The sequence below is a fragment of the Opisthocomus hoazin genome, chromosome 4 (genome assembly GCF_030867145.1).
Source record: "Opisthocomus hoazin isolate bOpiHoa1 chromosome 4, bOpiHoa1.hap1, whole genome shotgun sequence".
NCBI lineage: Eukaryota > Metazoa > Chordata > Aves > Opisthocomiformes > Opisthocomidae > Opisthocomus > Opisthocomus hoazin.
In genome coordinates, this window is record NC_134417.1 from 46,352,075 (window position 1) to 46,378,536 (window position 26,462).

At 39.5% G+C, this 26,462-nt stretch overlaps 1 protein-coding gene across 3 annotated transcripts in view; it reads left to right on the forward strand.

Annotated features, from left to right (window-relative positions):
* The window catches only part of CPNE4 (copine 4), a 246,859-nt gene that overhangs the window by 128,118 nt on the left and 92,279 nt on the right, over positions 1–26,462 (forward strand). For 2 of the 3 annotated variants that reach the window (XM_075418882.1, XM_075418880.1), the window contains 5 exons: positions 168–347; positions 12,874–12,945; positions 16,222–16,296; positions 22,046–22,129; positions 23,054–23,143. In XM_075418882.1, the coding sequence (XP_075274997.1) occupies positions 327–347; positions 12,874–12,945; positions 16,222–16,296; positions 22,046–22,129; positions 23,054–23,143 (342 nt within the window). In that variant the 5' untranslated portion in view covers positions 168–326. The remainder of the gene's footprint in view (positions 1–167; positions 348–12,873; positions 12,946–16,221; positions 16,297–22,045; positions 22,130–23,053; positions 23,144–26,462) is intronic. The other variant, XM_075418881.1, reaches the window with a different exon arrangement.

A 26,462-nucleotide genomic window follows, 5' to 3' on the forward strand; every position in this document is an offset into this window, starting at 1 on the left:
CCTGCACAGAAATGGCAGGTGCTGCTGCCCATACAGATGGTAGTGACTGTGGCCACAGTCACAGCTGTCAGCTCTGATAAAGGAGCAAACTGTATTTGAGGAGCTCATTGTAGTCTGTCACTGGTAGAAAGAGAAACCACTCATATGACCTCTTTTCCATTTGGCAGGTTGACAGGACAGAAGTGATTCGAACCTGTATAAATCCCGTCTTCTCCAAGCTGTTCACAGTGGACTTCTATTTTGAAGAGGTGCAGCGGTTGCGGTTTGAAGTCCATGACATTAGCAGCAATCACAATGGGCTGAAGGAGGCAGATTTTCTTGGTGGCATGGAGTGTACTCTTGGACAAGTAGGTATCACTGCCGTTTTTCGCCCTTGCCACTCATTATTTGAATGTATATGAAATATATCCCTTTGTTAAAGGAGTGATGGGTGAGAATTGTCATTTATGACAAAATTCTTAATCAGTGCTTTAAACAGGATAATTAAGAACTTCTGCTGGTTTGATTTGCTGCTGTAGTATAGCTTCAAGTCAGCTAGTGCTGTAGGAAACTGAGTGTCAGTGATTGTCCTTGCACAGTAAGAGCCCAGGCTCATTACAGTCGTGTTGAGAAATAGACTGATTTGGAAGAAAATTATTGTTCCTAATGTTATATGGGATTTCAATCAAGTTCCAAGTCCAAGGAACGTTTGCAAATACGCTTTATCACATAGGGTAATGATGATGTGGCCAATAAAGAGAGAGGGTTGGATTCATTTCCCTCACTCTCGGTCATCCAAAAAGTTATGTGTCTAGATTAAGTTACTCTTCTGGTATCCACCCTTAGTTCAGTGGAAAGAAACAGATGTTTCCAGCAGTTCATCCATTCCACCTGAGACACCCATCATAGATTAGGATAAATTGCCTTCAGGAGATGCCTACTTTTTCCCATCAGTTACCAAGACAGTCCTGACAGCTGGCTTAAAGTAGATACCTGACTTTTTGGACGACTAAATTTAAGGGTGATGAGTCCTACCCACACGATTGATATCTAGAGGATGTCAGAGCCAGATCTGCAGTGAATTCCTATATTGCTGACTGTAGCACACTGCAGTGTCCCAGGTATTGCAGTTTATTTCTAACAGGCAGACTTTTGGTTATGCAGGATCTCATAACACAGATCTCAGCTCTGTCCATAATGGCAATGCCAAGGATGGTCTTAGTTTCACTGACCTGGGTGTAAATTTGCTCTCCATTCTGTGGTAGCTTGTGTGATGAGACCAGGAAGTGCTTTCATTTAGATTATCCTTGGCAGTGCTTCCACATAATTTGTAACCTGAACAAGGTAGCTTGGCATGGAAGATGCTGCAAAGCTTTTGTTTATTATTTTCTCACCTTTTGTTGTTGGTCCCTCAGCTCCATCGCGTGTGAATCCCATTGTTTTTCTTCCCAAAGCCACTGGGCTGAAAGAGGAAAAGTCCTCTCAGTGAGAGAATTGATATGAAATATATGTCTTTACTAAATTGAAAGCTCAACATGAAGATATCAGTATTTAACATATTTATAGTGCACTATAAAGTCTGTCCTTTTTGACAGACTTCTTGTGGCCTTAATCAATGAAAATAAGCTATACTATAACACCAAGGAGAATAAGAAACAAAGAAAAAAGTTATTATAATGTTCTTATTTAGTTGCCTTGAAAATGAAGGAGGGAAAAATGTCATTGCTGCTGCTGCCTGTAGCATAAACGTCTGTATAATGATTTGATCTCTATAAATACCACACAGCTGGGTTGGTTGCAGTGTAATTTTAATGGTAACCAAGAGGAAATAATAATAGTGTGAAATCTGTTCACATTAATGTAGCCTCGAGGACTCTGATCTCATGTTTAGACTTTTTTTGTGGGTTATTTTCCCCCCCTCTTTCTAATTTTTTAACTTTACATAATTCCTCAACTGATTTAAAACCCCAAAATGTCAGCACTGGAATTGTCATCAAAGCAAAGCCATTACGAGGAGTCCAGCATTGAAAATCCTGCAGCACAGGCTGTACATATGGAGCTTACACCCATGCTTAGCTGTTTGGTGTAATTACTGCATTTTTAAAATGATAATAATAGAGCTGTTGCTTTTATTGAGATGATTTTAACATGAATTTGTTGCTCTACATCATTCTAAAGACTGAATAAAACACAATTTTGTGTGAGAGTGTGTGCCTGCCTATCATTGCAAGTAGGTCTTATCTGAGACATCCAGGAAGGCTGTAGATTTTTAGGCATAGTCTGAAAGACTGATTCCCTCCCCACTTCCCCATAAAGGTGCCAACTTCTATTGCTCTTTCTAGGTAAGAGTTGATCTATATGAGATTCACTGCTGCCTGCACATGTTTGTCGATCATCATCTAAATGTGTAGTAAACCTGCATTTATGCCCAAATCATGTAATACTCCTACCTAAAACAAAATTAGTAGCGATAATAAATACTGGGAAAGGCAATAGTGTCATTATGCAATAAGCTGAGTTTTTATTTCTTCTGATCTGTGCAAATCTTAACATGCAGCCTACGCTCTTGTCAGAAATTTGGGGTCTTGGATGCAAATGATGGATGAATGCGTTCCTTTGGAAGGTGTCATTATTAGTAGTCTCCTCCCAAATGCTGTAATAAATCTGTGTCCCAAGAGAGTGGTGAAGGCAGTGACTTACAGGCTGTTAGATCCTGAAAATACACTGTCTGGTGACATCCCACTGGATTTTCAGCAAGACTTATCTCTACTGCTCTTGCCAGGACAAGCCAATTCTGTGCCTCTAGTGGCAAATATCGTGGTTGGTGGTATCCTGGCACGCAGTCAGTTACACCTGGATGGAAAGAGTAGATGCATCAACAGGCATTTCATATGCCACAGTATTTAAACACAGTAGAACAAATGCTTGTGGATAGATACCTGCTGAGTGTAATTAAGAAAAAGTCACTGTGCTAGATAGAGACATTTCCTTAAAGTGGTTTGTTTTGTTTTGCCCATCATGTTCAAGAGTTGCCTTTTCAAAGAAAACAGTAACAGATTATCTTTTGAAGGATCTGAGGGGGAGCAGGTTTAGCGCAGGGTTTTGGGGTGGGATTTTTTAGTGTGTTTTTAAATACTGAAAGTCTGTTCCTTCCACTCAGAAAGGTTCTTTGTACGTTCCAGTTTCCCAGCTTCTTCAGTGTCCTGGTAATGTGCTGAATTGCAGCATGTTAACAAATCCGATTGGAATGATAGATCAAGAAAGCCTTAAAATATTAGAGAGGTACTGAAGTTGAAAGTTCAAATATATTTTCCTCAATTTAGTAGCATAATCTTAAAATATGGTCTGCAATTATACTAGTTTATAAAGTGGAGTTTCTTAAGGAACTTGCCATCAAGAGAATGTGCCATACATACTCCAACCAATTAAGCTATCCATGCTGTATTACTTAAATTAAATGGCATTATTAAATGGTAGGTTAAGGTACATAACTAAAAAATATGCATTTTTAAAAGGTTATTTTTTTTTATTTTACAGTTCATTTCTAAGTAACTGCATAAAACTAATTTGTAATAATACCATTTTTTAGCAGTGAAGTTATACAGTCATATGGTATCTACTTAAGCAAGGATACTATACTGTGTTGTGCTTGTAACCTCTCAAAGGTTTTAAATCTGAAGCATATCTGTGAAATTATGGGACACTATTTTTGAACAATGTTGTTCTCTAAAATGCAACAGAGCATGAAACATCCTTTGTCCAGACACATTTGTGAAAGAAGCTGTTTGGTTTTTACCTTTGGCTTTCACTTGGCTTAGGAATATATCTGAAGAAAGAGCAGATGAATTCTAACAAAGTTAACATTTCTAGTTTTTACCCTAATTTTAGGTATCTGTGCACAGAATTCCTACCCAAAAGACATTTCTTACCCGAATTTCAGCATGCAATCAACTAGTTCTGCCAAAATCTGTTAATTCTTGAGATGAAGGCTGAGCCTGGATAATTTCATCACACATGAAATAACTTCGAGGAAGATGTGATGGAGAAAGCTGTGTGAGGCTGGAAGTGGAGACTAAACCATGACAGAATAGTGAATGTGTTTCAACTGAGCCTAATGAAAAGCTGAAATTGGAGGGAAAGTTTAGTGCAAATTACTTGAAATGCCACACAAGGAGGTAGCACAGACATTTGGGAATGTGTGCTCTTCCTGTTCAAATCGTAAAGTGATTTAAGTCAGAAGGTGCCTCTGAAGTCTCTAGTTCAATCCGCAGCTCAGAACAGATTAAAGCAAGTTGCTCAGGGTCTTGTCCAGTCTCGTTTTTAATGTCTCCAAAGATGGGGATCTCACAGCCTCTCTGGGCTTTGTCCCAGTGCTTTGCCACCCTCACAGCAGCAACGGCTTCCTGACCCTAGGCTTTGCCTGCCTCTGGCAGGACAAGAGAAAAGCATAGCTGTAATGAACCCTCACTCCTATGTCATGTGGAAACATTTCCAAATATTTGTAGTATTCAAGTCTGAACTGGCAAATCAAAAGTAAAGAAAGCAGGTATGACTTAGCTGTAGATGGCCTTGCTTTGGGGGGAGTAATAACAGCCTTCTCAAGCTGCTGCTGTAGATGACAGCTCTCATCCTTTGGAGTGGGAGCATTGGGGTAGAGCAGTGGTTTGGCACTGTGCTTTCCACTACAACAGAAATGGCTTGGGATGCTCCATCAGGCTCTGCATCTGCCCACTAGTGTCCCACTAGTCTTCTAGCTCTTTAGTTCACTCTAAATAGTTGTTGTTCTTTGTTTAGGCACTGGCAAGCAGAGGCACCCATGTCTCTTTGTAGTGAAAAGCAGCAAAATCACAAGCAGTAATATTTTAACTGCCATTTTGGGGCAGCGCTGTATAAAGGTGACCTCTTGCTTTCGTATAGGTGCTTTAGGTGCTATGAATCAGTTAATGCTTGGTTGTGGTTTCACAGATGTTGTCTGTAGCTAAGGAGAGTAGATTCTTCATCTTCTCTTTCCCCTTTGTTTTTCCTTTTCCCCTTCCCCATTGCAAGAAGTGTTCAGACACTCCACTTACCCAGACTAATCACTTCCAACTGAATCCCCATCTAATCACTGAATGTTTTGTATTTCTGTTGCTTTTTGGTTACTCACAAAAACTGTGATTGTTTGTTTCGAGGGGCAGGAGACAGATTTATTATTTTTTTATTTAGTGAGTTGGGCGGTTTTGTCCATCAAAAACAATGGAAAAAAGTCTTAGATGGACAAACACTGTCAGAAATTTGATAGCCTATTTTTCGTGATATTCAGGTGGAATAGCAAAACCCCAAACCCAAGTCCTTTCCTGTTTATCTGTTGGTGCCTTCATGTGTTTTGAGCCTCTCTAAAGCTCTCTTATTGGAATTGTTCAGTTTTATATTCCATAAACTTTATAAAGCATTGAGACTGCATCATTTAGTACAGTAAGGGCTCAAACTTTGTAATAGCCAGAGTTAACCATACAGGAATTAAGTTTCAGGAGGGCAGCTTAGGAACAATTTTTCTCTGAAGTTTCACTCAGAAGTCTCAGCCCAATCTTTAAGAATTCACAAAAATTATTTCAATGAATAATGATTTTCTGACAAGAATGAAACAAACTGATGCTGCCAAGACATTCTTGATTACTGTTCAGCTGTGCCTGCAACATCATTAAAATTATAGGAACCAGTAAAATTGTTATTTTGTAAATGCTGTGAACCATCCCAGCTCTGCAGTGTGGAAATAGCCTTTGTTGCTTTTCTTTAATTGCTTATCATGGCTTGTCTTTGCCATTTTCACATTTGTGATTCCATTCCTTATTTTATTTCTTTTAATTTACAGAAGTGTTAAAATATTGTTACAATTCACAACTCCCTTACTTCCTCAACTAGTAGCACAAGTAAAGAAAACTGCAGAGATGTACATCTTTTCCTGCCAAGAACCTTTTCAAGTATTATTTAGATATTTAATTTTTCCTCTACACGCATTTGTGTACAAATTATATTGAAAATCTTCCTTCTCAGTAATGAGTATTATTGTTTCTTTTGTGCTTTTAATAATATATGCCATTAGCAGATTATGCACTTGAAAATGCTGACTGATTATTAGTTCAGTTTTAGCCATTGCAAATCTCCTTGCTTTTGCATTTGAGAAAGGATAAAAGAGCCATGATTCCACCTGAATTAATTAAATTGAAGTAGTCGGTATGGGAATATTTATTTAATAGACTCTTGACTGCTTCTCTGGTGCAAAAAATATGAGACCATTTTTTTCAAGGTATTTAAATTCCTAATTCTCCTTAGATGTCTGTATGCCTCCTTAGGTATCTAAATACCTTCAAATACTTGGCCTTTGATCTCCTCCAAATGAAGTTGCCCAGTTCATTAGTGGGATGAATAATGTACTTTATTAGATATTGATGTCATTTTCTACTAGGGCTGACTCAGAGCACAAGCAAATCATCAACGCAGCACTCTCCCTAACTTTACCTAACTATTTAAACACCTAAGTTATCCCCAGGAAGCTCTTCGTTTACCATTGCAACATGATCTCTGAAGCTGTAAGATTTTCAGTTCTAGATGGATTTTGCCAGTCAAAGTTAATGGAATTACTTGTACAGTTTGTACTGCTTTGTTTTTACATACTTCATCTTTTTGTATGAATTACTGTAGCAGTATTTAGAAAAGAAATTTTAAATTTAGTTTACTATTATAATGAGTTCTTATGACTAATTCTAAAAGGGCTGCTACAGTACACACTAATTAATTCAAAGATCTTTTATGCTATGGATAAGCTATTTCCTGTAATAACATTATTGCCTCTTGTGATAGGGATACCTTTCTTCTCAGTGTTCTGTTTTGATTGACTATTTTCAGGTACAGGTCTTTAACAAAGACAGGGAGTGGTGTATTTCAGCTGTAAATAGACGGTGGGATGATCAGTACTATAGGGAACAAAAGAAATCTTGAAGAGTGAAGAGTATGGTGTGTGGGTTAGAGTCCAAAAGCAACTGGAATGTTCATGAGGCTTAAGCTGGACACTGGTGCATGAACTAATGTGATGCCAAAACCATGGACAAGCCTGAGAGCTTACAATGGTCATTCTGCAGCTAGAGAGGTAGTTCAATTGCAGTTTGGAAAGATAAAAATTCGAGTAGTGCCTAGAGGAGGAGGGGAAAGTAATGCTTGTGGAGTTAGAAGCTCTATCAAGCCAGAAAGCTGATCAGGGATCAACATCCACTGGAGGGCACTTAGATGTCTGGTGAAGAATTTACAGATTTTTGCAAGGGTTGGTGAAAGATTCAAGAGAGACATTTTTGGAAAGGGTATAATAGCTGCTTTTCTTTCCTTGATATATCAACACAGTTCTAGGGGATGCTCTTACAAAAACACTCTGTTTCTACATGTACCACTGCTGTTTGGTGGGAGATTGTTTCTCTAGATTCGAGGTAGAATTGTGTGTGGCACCAAGGTCTCTGCACTGGGCAAGTAAATGCATTTGATGGTGAAGATTCAGTCTGTGTAAAAGACATTTGGATCAAGGGAAAAATGCTAGTAAAATGTGACTAGATGCTCTTTGCAGACCTGAAAAGGGCTGGGTGTGCTGGAAGGAAGTTAAACAACTGTGCAAGTCCATATAACAGGAATAACACTTCTGGGAGAAGAATTAACACAGAAGTGCTGGGAAATGTTTGTTCAGCTAAAGCTATTTGTCTGATTATCCCAGGTGGCAAGGAAGAAACACAAAGCCTTCTTCAAGTTATGTACTGTGGAGGGAAATTTGTGCTTAACCTGGCTGTCTAAATGGCTAAATTTGGGGTTTCCGTAAGAAAGTCCAATGGGCAGAAGAGGCCAGTCTGAATAAAGAATTTGAGACATTGAAGAAGTTATTTAAAATGATCCTAATCTTCAGGTGTGTACACTCTTACACGTCACTGAGCAGAGTATTTGCCCAGATCTTGGTTCTGTCAAAATCAGAGACCAGTGGTTCACATGTCACAAGAGTTCACAAAAGCCAAGAGTCACAGCACATAAATAGAAAAGGAGCTATGGCCATTATCCATGGATGTTTCAAGAAGCCTTTAGCAAAAGAATATTGGTGTTACGTCCAGAGCTAGACATTATACAAGTCAATTTAACTGAAGCAAGTAAATAAGCAAAACTCACACATCTTTCTGATCCCCGAGGAAACGTGGAATGTGACTGTCAGGCCTCTGGCTCAGGGCAGCACCTTCCAAAACTGAGTCAATGGTATCGAATGAACTTGGATCAGCCCCAGCGGTCAATGCAAACAGGATTTCTCAGTATGATATGTGGTATTTAGCTGTTCCTGCCAACACTAAACCACTAGGCTAAAAAGCCGTATTGAAATTTTCTTGTTAGTTTGATTTATAAGCATTGGGAATTCTGTATAATATTATTAAAAGTTATCCCTATAGTTGGTTAAGGAAAGACCACGTAGAGAAATATTTTTTAAAAGGTTCTTAAACAAGCCAGGTAAACTAGGGCATTATATTTCACAGCTCATCTTACACAGTGCTGATTAGTCACGACTCAGACATAGGAGAGAGCAAACCTTCATCAGAGTCCTTGTCTCCGAGTGACTGCCGAGCAATACACTGTACACACCTGGTGTCAGTGCCTCGGTGCTTTTATCCAAAGTGTTGCATCTGTTCATACTTTTAAAACAAAAAAAAGCAAAGCACCTTTTATATATTTTGAATTGGAAATAGGATCAAATGGCGACATGTGAATCCAGCTTTAATGACAGCAATACAGAGCATCTGTTCAGATCTGTCCTTAACCTACTTGGACTTGTACTTAATAAGGCAAATTAAGATAATCTTCAAGGGAATTTCCCATTCCCTTCTTACCACAGAGCTGATATCCCTTAGCACTGCAGACCAGAAATCTAGTTGGGATGATATTCTGTTGAGATGACAGCATATTTGATAAATAGGAGTCACTTCATGTATATATCCTCCCTCTCTGAAACAGAGCAGGGGCTTTTACATTCTGTTCCGATTTCTGCCTCTTGCAAACATATTCAGTATGATATGTTTTATTGGACAGATGACTGTCTCAGACCAGAATTGGGTAGTAGTTTTTATGTGGCTGTAGCTGCAAATACATTTAATGTCACTTCCTAAGTCTCTCTTAGCCTCACCGCTTAAATCTCTGAGGCTTATACATCCATTTGTTCACTGGCAGGTCATGCTTCTAATAAAATGTTCATGAATAAACATGTTCTGGAAATGTACTGAGGTTTACTAGGGCTGAGCTGGATTCTACTATTTGTGTTTTAGAAAGAAGAGAGACGTACTTTCTGCACTTCTTCACATCAGTTTTGGACAAAACATCTCTTTCTCTGAAGCTGAGGTTTTAAATCACAAGTTTTTGAAGTAGAAGTCAAATCAAGGACTCCTGACAAATGGAAGACTTGTAGTTAATTATCTTCTTGTAAGCCATTTTGCCAGTTCAGCTATCTCTTTAACTCTGAACTTAGACAAATGCTTTCTAGGCCCTCAAGTTATCATTGTTTAGGACTTGCTGTCTGGTAATCAGGTCAGCAAACACTTTTTATGGTAATGTTCAGAAGAAGATTTACACTGGTACAGCAAGAATAAATTTCATATGTAATTGATGGTAGCTTCTGTAGAAGTGGTTCTTTTAACCAATGAGAGCTGGTTTGTACGATGCATGAACAAAAAGGGCCATTTACTGTTAAGGAAAATAGATTCCTTGACAGTTACTGCAATGAGAGTCTGTGGATCCTAAATTGCTAATTACAGTTTGAGGCAATGATGTTGGCACATTGTTGCCAGATGGAAGATTCATTTTACTAGCCACTTAATTAACAACTGGTAAACGGTTGCACCCAAATACACATATTTACATATGCAGAGTGCTTACTGTGTCACAAAGATGCTAATGGCTTACAGACTGATTCTTATTAATGCAATCTACTAATGGGAATGTCAGAATAAATTATCTTCTCTGGAACTGCGAGCTGTCTATCTGCCATCTGCATGGGAGCTCCCGAGCTTCAGGTTTCTGTCTGCCCAATGCCTCTTGAAAGCTGGGATGCTTTCCAAAGCAGCAAAGGGAGCTGTAGGAATTTGGGTAGTTCAGGGGGAGAAGTCCTGCTGTTTCTAAGGAGCCTAGCTGAAAGCCATTCAATTTCTGCCTCGTACTGGGGGTGTGTATATATATATGTATATATAGAAACCACATATCTGACATGATTTCTGGGTACACAACACAATACCCACAGCTTTTAGTGGAAGAGCTTAATGTATTTTACAAATTTCTCCGTGCATCTCAGGGAAGGGGGAGAGGTCATAGAGATATATAGGCCCTGCTGCCCAGCTGCCGTAATTCATTGTCTGGTTGGTACAGAACCCATAGTTTAATTACATATTAACAATAATCTGTCATATTTCCATATTATCTCCCATCTGAGAATCTGAAACAAGGTTTTTTACATTGCACCTCACAGTTCGCAGGAGTGCAACTATTTGTACTTGAACCTGTTCAACTGGCGAGAAAACGGAGATATGGATGATTTAAGGGGTCACAGTAAGTAATATTTCAAAGATCCTAGGGAAGAAAAAGGACATCTGAATCCTGGAAGTACTGGTCATCTTACCTGTACTCCTGTCTGTTGTTGCCAGTGACCAAGACTAGTGGTGAAATCCAAAAGTTAATTCGGAAAAGTGAGTGAGATGGTGGCAGCAGGCTGGTCTTTAGAAGGCAGTCCAAAAAGGACGAGTGTTAAATTATTCACTTAAGTAATAGACAACTGCAAAAGTGCAGGGTAAGAAACAGCTGGCAATCTGAAATAGTCATGAAATGAACATTAGTTAGCAGTATTATGGTGTTCTTAAAATAAGTCAGATGCAATTCTGGAGTGTTCCAGCAGCACAGCTTGCAAGACATAAGAAGATCTTCTTGCATAGGAAGGACCAGGAGTATTATGTCAAATTCTGAGCATTATTCTAGGAGCAGTATATGGCCTTGTCCATGAGGGCTCAGTAGAGAGTGGTGAGAATGGTTTGAGGGCTAGAAAATTTGGTCAAAAAGCAAAGATAGGATAAACTTCGGTTCTGTAGTCTAAAGACGACTGTGGAAACTTGTCTTCAGATATAAAGATTGCCTGAAAGAGGAAGGGAAAAAGATTGTTTTACTTATTCATGGTGCATTAGACAGAAATAATGGGCTTAAACTGCAAAGAATTGAATTAGCCGTTAGGAAAATATATGTACAATAAGGATAATGAATACCATAATAAATTGCCAGAGGAGGATGTTTACTTCTGGATATCTTTAAGAACTGATTAGACACACATCTGTCAGGTATAGCTGACCCGAGTGTAACTGGTTCTGCATTAGGACAGAGAAGCTGGACAAAGGGATTCTGGATGTCCTGCCCAGCCCTGTGATGGCCCTCCTATCTTGCATTTAAAGCCCATTTAAACTTGCTTCTGTCCTGCTGCATCTGTCATGACAGTAGCTGAGGATAAATTGAGGTGCTGCTTTGGCTTTTCTGTTCAATTCAGCAAATAGATGGGCAGGACAAACACATTTCCCCATGGTGATGTTAGGCTAGAATTTACATCCTATTCACTCCTGTTTCACAGCACCTTTTTTGCCTGGCCATGACTTTGCATTACTCACACTCCTCTGACTCTGGCTGCTACCTGGTGATGTGGTTTATTGCTGAAATGTGTCTGATGCCCAGGACTCTAATGAAGGGCCTGGAGCCATTCTTGTCCCTTAAAGATCACCCCTCTTTCACGACTAATACTTCTGCATATTTGCCAAATGTGTCTATTTGTGGATCATTTTATTTGAAGTGTTATAGATTAGCCATCCAGATTAAGTTGTCCAAGTAATGCTGGATGTAGGAAAGGACTGTTTCTAGTACAAAAGCCGTATTCCAGAGGTTAGGGTTTTTTCTAGGGCAGAAGCAATCTTTTACTCAGTATCTGCACAGCATGATGCTGCTGCAGTATTGTCACATTAAAAATAATATTGATTGTGATTCCTAAACTGTGCTTGGAGTTACCTCTACATCTGTCTACATTATGAAGTCTTCCAATTAAAAAAAAAAAATTAATACAGCATTAACTTTATAGAGAAGAAGGACCTAATATACTGGGACACCACTGTAGTTTACTAATTATGCATTATTGTGAGGTTTTTTTCCTTTTCTAATATTTTTACTGATCTAGTTTTAAATCTTTCAAGATTGTTAAGGAAATTGAATGATTATTGATATGGGAAATAATATCTTTTGTCAGTGTCACCCTGATATCATGTATTTGAAGTGCATTTATAAATCGGTGAACGGACAGATTCATTTGCAATGCAGAGTTCTAGGGGAGGTCTGATACCTGATAAGCAAAGGAGACAATTTTGAAACTAAAACTGTGGGGCAGATTGCTTGCTTCTGTTCTGAGTTTAGAGCTGCTGGTATTTTGGAATATAATAAATGCTGTCTCTTTGAAATGGACTTCAATTTTCTATAAAAGTAAATGGGTTTTGGAGGCATCTCTGGTAGGTTTGCTGTGTACAGCTCCCTTCTTATTGTCTTTTAAGTCCATTTAAAGCTTCTGTCCTGCTGTTGCCATCATGGCAGTAGTGGAGGAAAATCTGAAATGTAGCTTCCAATATTCTGTTCAACTCAGTGAATCATGTTCTTCCCATTCTGCTTGACCCCATCTACTTGTTTTGTCCTTCCATTGCATCCTGTCTGCAGGCTTCCTGGGGACCTTTCTTCTCAGTCGTGGTCTTACTGTGCTAACTCTGATCGTGGATTAAGACACCACCTTGATACAAAAAAAAAGATTCTAATTCTTTTCCCTTTGTTTTTATTTTTGTGCAGATTGTTTCTCAGAGAAAACTCTCCAAGTCGTTACTGAAACATGGGAACACAGCAGGGAAGTCATCTATAACAGTAAGTCAGTCTGAAATACACTCTTATTTTCCTGTTATTTAGAAATATCTAATGTGACGTTCTCCCTAAAAGCATCCTGCTAAATCACCAGAACAACACTTGACTGAGAAATGTATTTAAATTGTTTATTTAACAGGTTACTTGTACTTTTTTTGACAAATGCTTGTTGTAAGGAAATAGCAAAAAATAATGTATAATTTGTGCAAACCCCACAATATTTACTACTACAACTTTTAAGGTACTTTGATGATAGCAAGGAAGTTGTGCTCCTTGAGTATTTTTAGTTGAAGGTCTAGAACCTTCAAAAATTCATTTTGACCCGCTTTGACACAGGAAGGCATCTGATGTTTGTTGGCCCTTCCAGTTTAAAAGAACCCAAAAAAACCCCCAAAAACCAAAATCAGAAAACACACACACACACAGCAGCACCAAATGCAGGAGTTTGATGAGATTAGGTATTTTAGCTGTGTTGTAATGCAATTATGGACTGGATAGTTGTAGCCCCATGTGTATCTTGAAATCCGCAAATCAGTGTATTACCTCTCTTTCATCTTTCTCTTTGCTGGCTTGTTTGGGAGATCAAGCTTCTCTGCACTGAACCTAGCATGCTTGTGACATTTGCAGCTCTGCATTAAGACAAAGACTATAATAAAATATTCTGCTTTGGGGAATCTCTGCTCTGTTGCTTCATGGGTTTGAGAAGGATTTTTTTCCTTGATGTTCAATTAGCCAGATGGGTTTCTTTTGGCTTGAGTGTTTGGGGTTTTTTTCTGCCTTCAGCCAGAGAAGAGAGAACTGACTGTGAGAAATAACACTTTCTGAGAGGCCAGGGAATTCTCTTTCTTAGATGCCTTCCTCGGTGCTTGTCTGTGAAGGGATTTGCTTAAATGCATAGGGTGAGACCCGTTTTTGCTCTGGAATTGGAAAGGAATTCCCCACTCTTCTAGCTGAATAGAACCAGGAGAGTTTTGATCTCTGAATAACTTGATGTGGTTTTCCTGCTGAGATTATCTGGGCGTACTTCATCTCATCCATCCCCATGGTGTTCTGGACCCCCCTTCCTGTTCTGTAAGGGACACAAAGGAGTTTAGGTTTGTGAAAACACAAATGCTATGGTTCAACTAAAATCGTTAGGCTTGTTAGTAGAGTGTTCTGGCAAAAATTAATGCTCTGTGATATACAGAAGATGAGGGAAAATACTTAATAGTTCCTGCTGGCTTAACACTGGGTGATAACCATGAAATATGGGCCTTAGTTACTTGCTTTGGCTTCCAGTTAATAGTACTAAAGAGCAAGTTGACTTTACTCGAATGGAAGAAAACTGAACTCAGACGATTATTGTGTGAAAAGTTTGCTGTCTCAACAGAATAAGTCAAAATGGATTATTTATCATTGTTTCTGGGCCTGGGGACATACCAGGTGTCTGTCAAGTGTGGAAATTCTAAATACTAGTTTCCTAACTTGTTCAGCATACTGAATTATGAGTATTGCATAGGATTTTGAAAGTTCCTGTCTTGGCATGTTGTGCTGGAGTTTTATTAGCCCTTTGACTGCGTACTCTCTCACCAATACAGTTTAAGCAGCTGTGCCCCTACATGGCTCCATGTGAATATTTTGCACAAGGAAATACCACAGTTCACTGCTGTGAGGTGTCATAGCCAGAATAGTCTTTAAGCCCACAGCCCCTTTGGAGGCATCCTTCCTCTGATGTAGGCTTCCCTGCAGGTGGTAGGCCTTCAGAGGTACCTCCTCTGCCATGGAGCACCTCCTTCCAAGAACGTATCTCCAGCTGTGTCCTCGACAACACTCCCTTCCCCGTGCCTCCTCATGGATCTTTTTGAGAGTGGCCTTGCAGGCCTCCTGCTGCACCTCCCTTTGTGCCTGCTGCCTCTAGCAGCTGCCGCCCTTTCTTACGTATGTTCACACAGAGGTGCTGTATGCATCTCCGAGGGGTTGATGTTTTGGAGTGCAGTTTGTATCTTCTGCCCACTGCCAAGCCAGCTGCAGCCAACTGTGACCTGCACGGCGCAGTTCATGGCCTCCCCACGCGGGTCACCCCAGCAGCCCCTGCTACCAAAACCCTGCCAGTTATGCCCAACGCAGAGTCTAAGTTAGTTTCTGCCAAAGAAAGGAAAAAGGTCTTTAAGAGTCCCAGTGATACTGAAGTTTACTGAGGCTCTAGACAGCCTGACTCGTTACTGGGAGCTGCATATGTGGGCAGTAAAAGCATCCCAGGCTGCGGTGCTCTGACTGCAGCTTTAACCTCAGAAGCTTTCAGCCAGCTTGAAGAACGGTTGGAGCGTCCCAGCAGCTCCCCCAAGGACCTGGGGTCCATGTGGTAGAGATGGTCTGAGCCTGTCTGGGGAGCTAACGTGGCTGCCAAGCATATGGCCGTGGGCATGAAACACCCAGCAACTAGGTTCTTTTGGACGATTTAATCTCTGGGGAGAATATTTACAACAGGGAGAGATTTTATAACTGTCACATAGAATATGATGTAGTTTGTTCCAAAGAACACTTTTCAGCAAAATATCCCAGGTTTTGTGGATGCCTTCTCTCCACTGAAGCATTTTAATGGCTTAGTGAGGAAGGCTGTTTTGGTTGGTTTCGCTGGGGTTTTTTTAACAACATTGCACAGCACAGTGACTGACATCATTATCAGCATAGCTTACGCTATCTGAAAGAATCATGCTACATTATTTTAGTGTTACTTTCTTCTGACTCAGTCTACAGTAAATGGTTTTGCCAATGTAGCCATTGCAGAAAAAACTATAGCAGGAGAACTACTGTAAAAGTTTCACAGCAACTAATGACAGGTGACTTCACTCCTTTTTCCATTTAGCTTGCCAAATGATGCTGAAGCAGCATAAACGTAATTAAGCTTTAGACCCAAATAATACAACTCTTGTATAGCTTTTCTGTCCCCTCGACAATGTGAGACTGTGGTATTCTCTGTTGTCCTATCTGAGGAAAAGTATTTGGTCAGAGGAAAGGGATCCCTGATGGATGTTGATGTCTGTCAATTGACAGGTGATTGACAAGGCATAGTCATGTGATACAAAGTGATTCAGGTTTGTAGGCTTAACAAGGTGACACCCATCAGCTGAACAAGGGATTGACTGAATGCTCTTAGTCCTTCCTGATTGCAGAGAGAAACATATTTACTTGTACCACACTTCAGTATCCTAATGGGGTCTACAGTCTTCACACCGGAAAATGGCATCTTTCTCCCCTTTCATTACACCATGCAAAACTTAAATGTAGCTTTCCATTTAGGTGATTGCTGAAGAGTTGTCTGGCAATGATGACTACGTTGAACTTTCATTCAGTGCACGGAAATTGGATGACAAGGTAAGCTGCTTGGTATTAACCTTACTGAAAGATATAAGAATGCCTCCAAATATAATTTGATGAGATTTTCCCCAACAGATATTTTTTGCCTGATATTATTAAACACATCAGAGATTTCAGATGAGTGTTCATAATGAGGCTTTCCTCAAGTTGCAAAGTAATTAAAAAAAAACTCTCAAGGGAATCTAATTAAAACCAAGACAATTTAATTACACTATAACCAAGACAATTTAATTATTTAGAATACCACAGATCAGAAGTGCTTAGAGAGGTGAGCTTTCTGTAAGTAGTCAAAGATGTTATAGTTGAAGTAAGCATCTTAAAATAAAGCTAGAAAACTTCATAACAGCTCAGTTATGATATACATTTTGTTCAGCAAAATGTAGCTTGAATGTGAGAAAAAGACTCTTGCATATTTGTTAAAAACTTTTTCCCTATTTAATAAGAAAACTCTCCACTGACTCAAACAATACTCTTCATTATAAGGACTACCTCTCTCTGAAAATATCCATTGTTGTTTAGCAATATATATATATATAATAAGAACCTCAAACAACACACAGCCCAGGAAATCCAGATGACTGCTTGTAAGGCACACTGTCTGTTATGCAGACACGTAATTATTTGAGGTAATCTGGGGAATATCTTTGTAATTAATAGACGTCATAAGACTATGACTCTTTTTAGATAATATGGCTTTACATATAATTGAAGATTAGAAGATTGCAATTGTACTGGATCACAATATCTACCATTAGTATATAGTCCCTTCTTATATATGAAGCTGCTTCTAATTAGAAACATATAGTAATACTATACAAAAGTTTACGATTATGATGCTCCAAGTATGTGCTTGCAAACATTTGACATGTGAGTCGCTTAAAATCAAATCAGTGAGAGCACTTTTGGATACATACATCAGATTTTCAAAACCAGGCTGTAACTGATGAATAATATTCTTGGTCAAAACTGCCAGAAAAACTCAGGCAAGCAGAAAGTACACAGAGAGATTAATAGTATTGGAATTTATTTAGGACATACAGGTAAATAACATTACTGTGCTCAGGATCATTAACAATCATAAATGATCAGGACCTGAATTTGCTTCTCATCTGAAAGATGAATTACCTCTTCCTTCAGAGTTGCTGGAGTCTTAGTGTTTCTGAATCACATAATTTATTTAGGTGTCAAAATGTAGATTTAACAACCTTTCTTTAGACAGACATCTTTAGATCTGATTTCCAAAGTTGTAGACAAATCTCTTCCTGTTCCATACACTGTCACATCTGCAAAAAAGGAAAGGACATATGCAACATAAAAAGACTCCACTTGGTCATTCCTTTGCCACAAATGTGAAATGTAATCTGGTGTAAATATTATGATTGCTTATGGCTCTTGTTGGTATAAACTAGAAGTATACTGCCAGAGTGCAGTTCTGAGCTAGGTCAGTGTTGTCTGGGCAACAGCTTTAGAGAGTGATTGAAACACTTCATGTGGATAAGTTAAGAGGCATCATTCTGAAATATTGCAAGAATATTGTCATTCTTGCCATTTTAACATGTCCAGTCAAGGTGGGCTTCATCTAGTAAAAAATTCCTAGATAATGATGCAGTGTGCAACTCAGGCAATGACTCATCATGTGTTATCTGAATCAAAACTCCTGTCTTCAGCTGATGAAAATCACTGGAAGCCTTTAACAGTTGAAAGAAGTCTTTCAATTTCCTCCAGCTAGAAACATAGCTCTAAATCTGACTCAACCTTGGCTTACTTCATTTATCAAAAGCCATAGCCTTTTCTTATATGGCTTAAAATGAAGCCATTACAGTATCAATAGATGTAAGGCACTAATGGTAATTATTGTTATTAAGGTTTGAAAATACTTAAATTGCATAGTTCAGCCATTGGTGAAAGGGCATGAGTGCTCTGATGTTACATAAAGGTCAAAAAAACCCATCAGAGAATTGAGAAGAGCCCATTTTATAAAATGTAAGCATGGTTTTGCATTCCTCTCCCTACTCAGAGAAGTGAAGACTTGAGTAGAGATGTAACATCAGAGAAGTAGACTGAGGGCTGGAACTGTGCTTGGAGTCTCCTGAAAAGACAGAGGAATCCTGTGGAAGCAATCATTAATGCTCTGCTACGCACGGTCACCTTTGTAACCCCAGGGGTTCCTGCACTGGTAGCTGTGGCAGAAGAGAAGTTGAATCCTAATGTCTCACAACTTGCAGATAAAAGAATGTGTGTGGGGAAGTTCTGGAAGTGCTTTACAGATAAAAAGAAAAATAAATTCTTTCCATCCATTACCATCAGTGGTATCTTGAATGGACAAGAATCTTCTTCCTCCACCCTTTAAAAGAAGACTTCTTGAAAGAGGACCCAGATTGTGGTCCTTAAACTTATGAGTTTCCTCCACTAAGGAAAAAGATGTGAACAACACATTTTTGGCAGATTAAACAAAATTTGTTGGTATAATTTAACTGGCAGGATGTTTGTTGGTTTTTTTTAACTCCCTCCAAATAGAACTGCAGGAGTTTTAGAGAAGCCACAAAAAAAGTAAAGCCTACTCAATTTTTCCTGATGGTGTGGCTGAAACATTCAGTGAAAAGTTATAGGAAAATCACAGGTATGAAAGTTTTCTTTAGTTAACTGACTTTGCAGAGATAAAGGTTATAATTTTTTATTACAGTGCTTGTTTGGAAGGTATAACTGAATTTTCGTGTTTTATTGAAGCCTAGTCAGCTCAGATGGCATATCCTTGTTTCAAGAGATCCACTGAGAACACTTCACAGTGGAACAATAACTTTTGGAAAGGTTCTATTGTATTAATAGTTGTGTCACAATTACCATAACAAGCAGATACGTTTTTATGACAGCTATAATAAATTACGAGCACTGAGGCAGGCAAACTGCTTTTCCTGTTCTGAGAGAGGCAGTTATCATTGCTTGGGAAAGATTCTCCAGCAAATGTCTGCAAAATGCAAGCTAATATTACTTTTTTAGATATTTCCCTTGTACTGAACTACTACCAAAAAAAAAGTTCCTTAAATGCCCTGTCTTGCTGCTGAAGAATTTTCAATGTTATTAGTGTCTTTTGGCTACTCCAGCCCTTTTCTGAGTGACCTTTGACTTGACCCCCAAACCTGAATTTTAAAAAGTATCATGCTCTGAAAATTAATGTGCTGGAAGACATGTCAAACTAGGTGCTCAGAAACAGAGGTAGTTAAATTTTTGAAGTTTAAGCCATGTACTTGTGTTATTACTGTGTAACTGCTGCACATACTGAAAGAGCAATGTGTGTTGTATCACTAGCAAATGCATTACATTAATCATTTAAACATTATTAAATTATCAAAACATGAAACCTTTATTGTGGCTATTGTTCTTTTAGAGGATGTTCTTATGAGATAATGCAAAGCTGTTAGAATCAGCATAACAACCAAAAAGCTCTGAAAACATTGATAGCTAGGAAATAAAATGTTTCTTCAGCATATAATTTTTGAGTTGTTATGAAGCAACTTCAGTACTGAAGGATTTTTTGCTTGTACCTTCATTCTGAAAGGAATTAAGCTTTGTTTTTGCGTTGAAGAGGGGGTGATATAATCTGTAATCCAGCATTAAAATCTTTCCCTTGAAGTGGTATTGCCTTGGTAGTTAAAAACAGATATTAAAAATTACTTCCCTTTTGCTGATTTGCTGTTTCATCTTTCATGATACTCAGCAGGGAATGATACTGTATTTTGAGTCTTCCACAAAATCCGGGTTTCCTTTATGATTTTTTTCTGCACTTCAGGGCTCATTCTTTGTATGTATCATTTTGAGGTGCTCTCTTTCAGATAACTTTTCTTATCAAACTTGCATTTGATAACGAATCTGGTAACAATAAGCTTTTACTCAGCTTCAGTCAGTATACTTATGTGTGAGAAGAGGCAGATCAATTTTTTTTAACCTTATGCACTCTCGATTTTGGCGTTGCTATGATTAAACTAGCAGCTTCACTCTCTGCTTGTTCTCTTTGCTATGCGGTAGTAATCTGGCAGAATTTAATCCCCAAAGCCCCCTACATACTGGCAGTTTCAACTGTTGAACGGAGTCCAGGTAGTAAATCTATATCAGGGCCTTGAGGCAAACTCTGGAGTTACAGACTTTGTTGGGTTTTGTGCTGGTTCTACACACTCTTACATGAAATGTCCTGTAACCATGTAATTGGAACAAATGAACAAACATGCGGCTTTGTTGTTTAGAGCTCCACATGATAAGATCAAAGAAATGCACGTGCTTTGCATCAGTTTCTAAACATACCGTTGCCTTTTGTCTAGTAGGAAAAGAAACAGATCATTCACAGAACAGCATTCTGAACATGTTGATAGGTGTCTTCTTTAGGGCGTGGAACAGTCTTGCCCAGGGCTTCATGGCCTCTTAGGGTCTTACTTCCCTCTCCAGACATTCAAATTCAGGTGTCCCTTTTCAAAGCTCTGATTTCTTTGCTTATTTTGCAGTTGTGGAATTGTAAAAATGCCCAAAGGAGATACTTGACCAAAATGATGTGCCCAGACTTTGGCCGGCATCTTGTCCAAACTGCTCTCGTCCCAATGGCTATCCAGCTAGTCAAAAATAAGTAGGGTGGGCATTTGGTGAGAAGAAAATTGTAGAACTATGCATATTACACTAATTTCAACATTAGCACTTTTACAGAAACACTGGGAGAGTGAACAGCATTCCTGACTTCTCCAAACTGATGTGGAGGTCTGTGCTTCTGGTTATGGCCTATAGAGAAGAATAATATTCGTATGCATGAAGCTAATCATGTGTCTCTTAAAGAAGATGAAGAAGGGAGTTGCAGCTACAGAAAATGAGCGGAGTCCATTTGAATCCTATGCTTGCAGCATTGCACAGTTAGAAATTTGAATTAGCCAGCTATCCCCCTCCAGCTGTGGAGGGCTAATACCCAGCTAGTCCTCCACGCCGCAGCCAGCATGTCCAGAAGAAAGAAGATGTTGTTGAAACAAAAGAGGCTGTGGCCAGGCTGCAGCAATGCTGTAGAAAGCAACTTAATTGAGGTTTGTGTCAGAACACTCAGGGATTTTAGCTAGAGGAAGGTGTCCTGCAGTGCAGTGGGTATGTGAACCTCAATGTCTGTCACAGATTTGCTTGTACTTTGAGATATCAACCAAATTTCTGCATTCGCCTGCTCTGTTTGTCATCTTAACATGGGCCATGTTTTCACATCTTAAAGAGGACTTGCTTCTCTAACCTTTGCTACTCCGTCTTGCCGGTACTTGGGTTATTTGGTAGCAGCACAGTGTCTTGGACAATTAACTTTTGTTTTGAGAGGGTGGGCGAATAGTATGAAATTCAGCCCCACTGTAGAATATTCTTCAACGGGCCTTGCATGATAAAACTGATGTCAAAAGACCAAACAGATATAAAGACAGAAAGAAACAAGTTAGGTGGATGAAGGAGCTGAAGCTCAGGAATCTGGACTAGGTGTAAGAAGGGAAAAGGGTGTAAAATGACATTTTATCGTTCTGCCTGACATGACTGAATAGTCAAACTGAGAACAGCAGTGCCATGGAAGTCCTTGTGGAAAAAGGACAAGAATGAAATATTGCTGAGAGACACGAAGAGGTCTCACTAAAACCACACTGGCTCTCCTTTTTCATTAGCAGTCAGGGAAGCACCAATGCACTGTGCCTGAAAGGCTCAAAGAAAAAGAAGTCTCAAGAGTAACCTGTCCTATATTTTATTTTAGGATTTTTTCAGCAAATCTGATCCTTTTCTGGAGATTTTTCGGATGAATGATGATGCAACCCAACAACTTGTTCACAGGACTGAGGTAAGAAGGTTTAGATTTATTTTCTAAGGACACAGGTACGATGTCAGGAAGAATGGTTTATCCTTCCCATGTCACAAAGGGTATTTGCAAGCACCCACATTTAAAAACACTTCTATCTCTTGTGTAATTATTGACTAATGGGTATCAGGTCTTGACTTATGCACATGATAATAAGGGAAGATAGTACTGAAGCCAGAGATCCAAATTTAATTAAACTAACAGATGTTCTTTTTGAATGTCAGAAGTTATACATATTTAGCCCAAACCATGCTACAGACACTATCATATTTTCCCATTAATACTATGTTGCATCTTCTCCATCTCCTCCCAGGTTGCTGGTGCTAAAGAGATTTATAATCTGGGTGCTTTACATTTGTTTCCTGTGTCCCAGTGTCATTACTGATTTCATGGTAGTGACTGGCACTGTCTTAAAAAGCAGCCCGTAGGTGTACAGGGTGGAGCTGTGACAGGTATTCAGGGTTATGAGCCTGCCTGTTAGAGATCCCATAAAGCCTTCCTGGTAAGGCAGACCATATGCCCGTAAATTGATGCTGCCAATCCCCATTGCCCAGTCTTGCATCGCTTCCATGGCTTCCGGTTCAGGGATGTATTCCACAACCTTTCCCTTGTGAGTTACGCTTCTGCTGAGGCACGGCTGTGCTGGGGCAATCTCTGTGGCATGATCTATGTAGGGGTCCATTTCCCACATGTGCTCCTTTTTGGGGCTTCCAGAGGAGGAGTGTTGCAAACTGCAGGTTGCTCGAGGGCACATATCTCATGCATGTTGTTCTGTGAACCTCCAGCTGAGTTCTGCCTTCTTCTCTTTCTGGTGAATGTACTGTATTGAAAATTTTGGCTCTTCTTGGCATTCTGTTTGGAGCTGTGCAAATGTTAAGGGTTCCCTTCCTTTCTTTTCACTCACAGGTTGTGATGAATAACTTAAATCCAGCCTGGAAGACCTTTAAAGTGTCTGTAAATTCTCTGTGCAGTGGAGACCAGGATCGCAGGTTAAAGGTCAGAAGTCATTCCTACTTTTAAATAGTTTTGCTCATAGAAAAGAAAACTTTGTCTCCCTCTTTCAGTTGAAGATTGCTGCTCTGCACTGCCCTCTTTGATGGAAAAGGTGATCACAGCTGTTCTATGATTGCCACAATCAAATTGAGGGTGCAGAGAAGTGGTAATCCACTGTAATCAGTAGGGTCTGCTCTATACTTCTTACAGTAACCTCAAGAAAATGATGAAGCTGTTTATGCCTATCAGCTGGATAATTTGAGCCCAACATCATTTAACTGGTGGAAGTATACGCAAGGGAAGTGGCAGCCCTGCCACCATTTTAACTACTGTTTCCTCACTTCAATGTCTGAAGACCCTCTGTAAAAGAAACACTGACTTATGAGATCTGTTATTATATATGAAGAATAGAGTGGCCACAAAAATATATGTGCCATAGTAATGACAGTGTTACTAGTCAGCAGAAAAACTGATGGTTGGGAATCTGGAGCTTTGTGTAGAAAAATTCATCTTCTTGTGGCTAAATTTGTGTTAAATTAAGGCTCAATCCAATTGTTCATATCTTCTAATCAGGTTTAAGGTTAATACTAAATTAAAAAATGTTAAACAGCACTGTCCCCAGACTATTCAGCCTCTTGGACCTGGTGAAAGGACATTGGACCCAACAGTATGTCTTTCTTTTTTCCTTACCATACCAAGTTGTCTAATAAAAATTTTTCCTTGTCCCTGTAAACCTTTCTTCTTCATCATTATAGCTGTACAACCCTGCAGAAGCGGTATTGTCATTTTTCACTCATTATGTACTGCGGGATGCGCTGTGCGGATAGAAAAAGTAAAATACCTGGTGTCTGTGTGTGACAATGCATACCACAAATGGGTGGAAAAAGTAAAAAGCAGTCTTATGAATGCTTGGACTTATACTGGTCATGCTGATTGTGATGTATAACTTCATAAAATCAGCACTGTTATGGAACAGCAATGGTACTGGCACAGTGTTTGTATGTATACATTTGGATGGTATTGGGGATACATGAGGAAGACACAGCTATGAATGGTTGTCTTTATATATTGTTTGTGTCACTTGTGGCACTGTTGGGCAAACAAGGTGAGTCCAAGGGCGAAAAAAGTACTGAAAGATTGAGAAAGTTTGAGAAGACAATGAGAGATGAAGCAAGGAAATCGATGAGAGATGAAGCAAGGGCTTAGGAGGCCAGACCAATGTGTTTGTGACGGGTGCATATGAGATGTTGGAAGGAAGCTCAGCACTGCAGGTGATACAGGAAATCACTTGTGAAAGGTCTTTCCACCTACCCCTTAGCTGGTAAATGGTCAAACCAGTTGTTTTTGGCATGTCCAATGGGATTGAAAGTGAGTTGTAGCAGATGAAATAGAGAATGAGGTGTAGATAAAGAACAGGCTTCATTTTAAAGTGCAAGCAGAATTAACAGTATTGGCTAAAGATTATTTCTAATGCAAATGAAGAAATGTAGAGGAGTTATTTATTGTAGCATATGACAGTAATATGAGGTGTCAGGGTAATGACTTTGTTATCTTGGGAGGTTGCAATTTTATACATTTCCTGGGTAGATTAAATATCTATAAGTTACTTCTCTGAAACACAGAAGACAAGCAAATTACAAGCAATACAGATCTCCAGGAGAGGAAAAGAGGAAGAAAGAAGAAAAAAAAAAAAAAAGGCAACTGCTCTCCAGAGACAGTAACGTGATCGACTCAAACGATGATCAAGGAGAAGGAGCACTGCCATGGCCAGGGCCTCCATTGGTGCCTGACGCTTGGGCTGCTACATCGCGATGAAAGGGAAACGCTGGAGAAAGCATAAGAAGGTGCTTGTTTGGACAACGAGCTCACATCCCAGCTCAGGCAGAGCTGGGATCTGAGCTTTTGCATTTGAATGAAGTGAGCTATGACAGGTTTGGAAAGGGAGGGTGAACAGTACTTTGATGTGCTAGAGAGGGCGAGCCACTGGCGAACATATAGACAGAGGTGGTGTGGTTAATGCAGGTGGGAGTACCATAGCTGCTGCAGCATTCTGCGGAGGTGAAAGGAAGCAGAACTGAAGGGGGCAATGCTAGAAGAGAATATGCTGTACTCAAAATGTGAGATGCTGAGAGACTGAAGATATGTCATGTGACAGACTATCTGTGTTATACAGCTCTCTCTGAGAGTGCACCTTATACAGCCACATGCAGAAGGTTGCACCCTGCCTCTTCCATGGTACAGGATCCCTGATCACCTAGACCAGTTTATCCTGACAATCACTTAGAGCAATCTGTTGTGCCTGCCCTTGTAGGAACGGCTTCTTGAGGTAGCTAAAACTGAAATGGGTAATGTCCCATAGGAATGTGACTATATAGGTTTGAGACACAAGATGGATCAGGTTTGTGCTGCTTGAATGAAAAGCAGAATTAGCACAGCACTGCCTTCACCAGATTATGTATATGTGGCCTTTAAATCACTTAGATGAGAAAACCGAGGAAGAGACGCAAACGATATGTGATGCCTAGAATGTCAGAGCAAGTAGCAAGTCTGTAAGGGTAGAGAAATGTGCTTCTGGAGGGAGAAACATGCTTTACTGTCTTTGAAATTGAGATAAGAAGGTATAAGAAAGGCTGAGATTTCAGCCTGGGCAGAGGAAGATGGGTTTGAGAATAAAGGGGATCTTTGAGCTATGAGCACAGAGATAGCAGTTGAATTTGTTTGCAGGTGATACTGCCAAAAGAGAGGCTGAAGAGGGAGAAGTGAAGAGGAACAAGAATAGTCCGTTAGGACTGCCTGTAGAAAAGATGAGGGAAAAGTCAGTAAAGCAATGGGTGAAGAAGAGAATCAGGACAAGATGGATCTTATGAACCTATTGACAATTGTCAAAATAGTCTTGATTCTGTGGGATATTTTTATTCTTCTTTTGGAGAATACATGTTTTTATTTGTGTATGCAAGTGTTTGCAGGCCCTGATTTAGATATCTGAGTATTTGCCTGAGGCTGTAGTTCAGACATTTGCAGAAAAGCTAAAAGTAGTAAGATTTGCACCCGATCACTCATGGGTGCAGAAATATTTTTAAATTAATTGTGGCTGTAAATCAAGAAAAGAGCTTGTTGCTTCTTTAAAATTCAGGCCCTTTATGTGTTTTGGTGGTTGTAAGATAAGGCTGCTATGGTAGAGCAGCCCCCAAAATCACTTGTATTTGACAGATAGCATATAGTACTTGTCAGATGACTATTCTGTTTGCTTTCTGTAAGGACTGTAACTTAGGAATTTGATGGCAGCAAGGACAGAAGAGTGGAAATTGTAAGAATTAGAGAG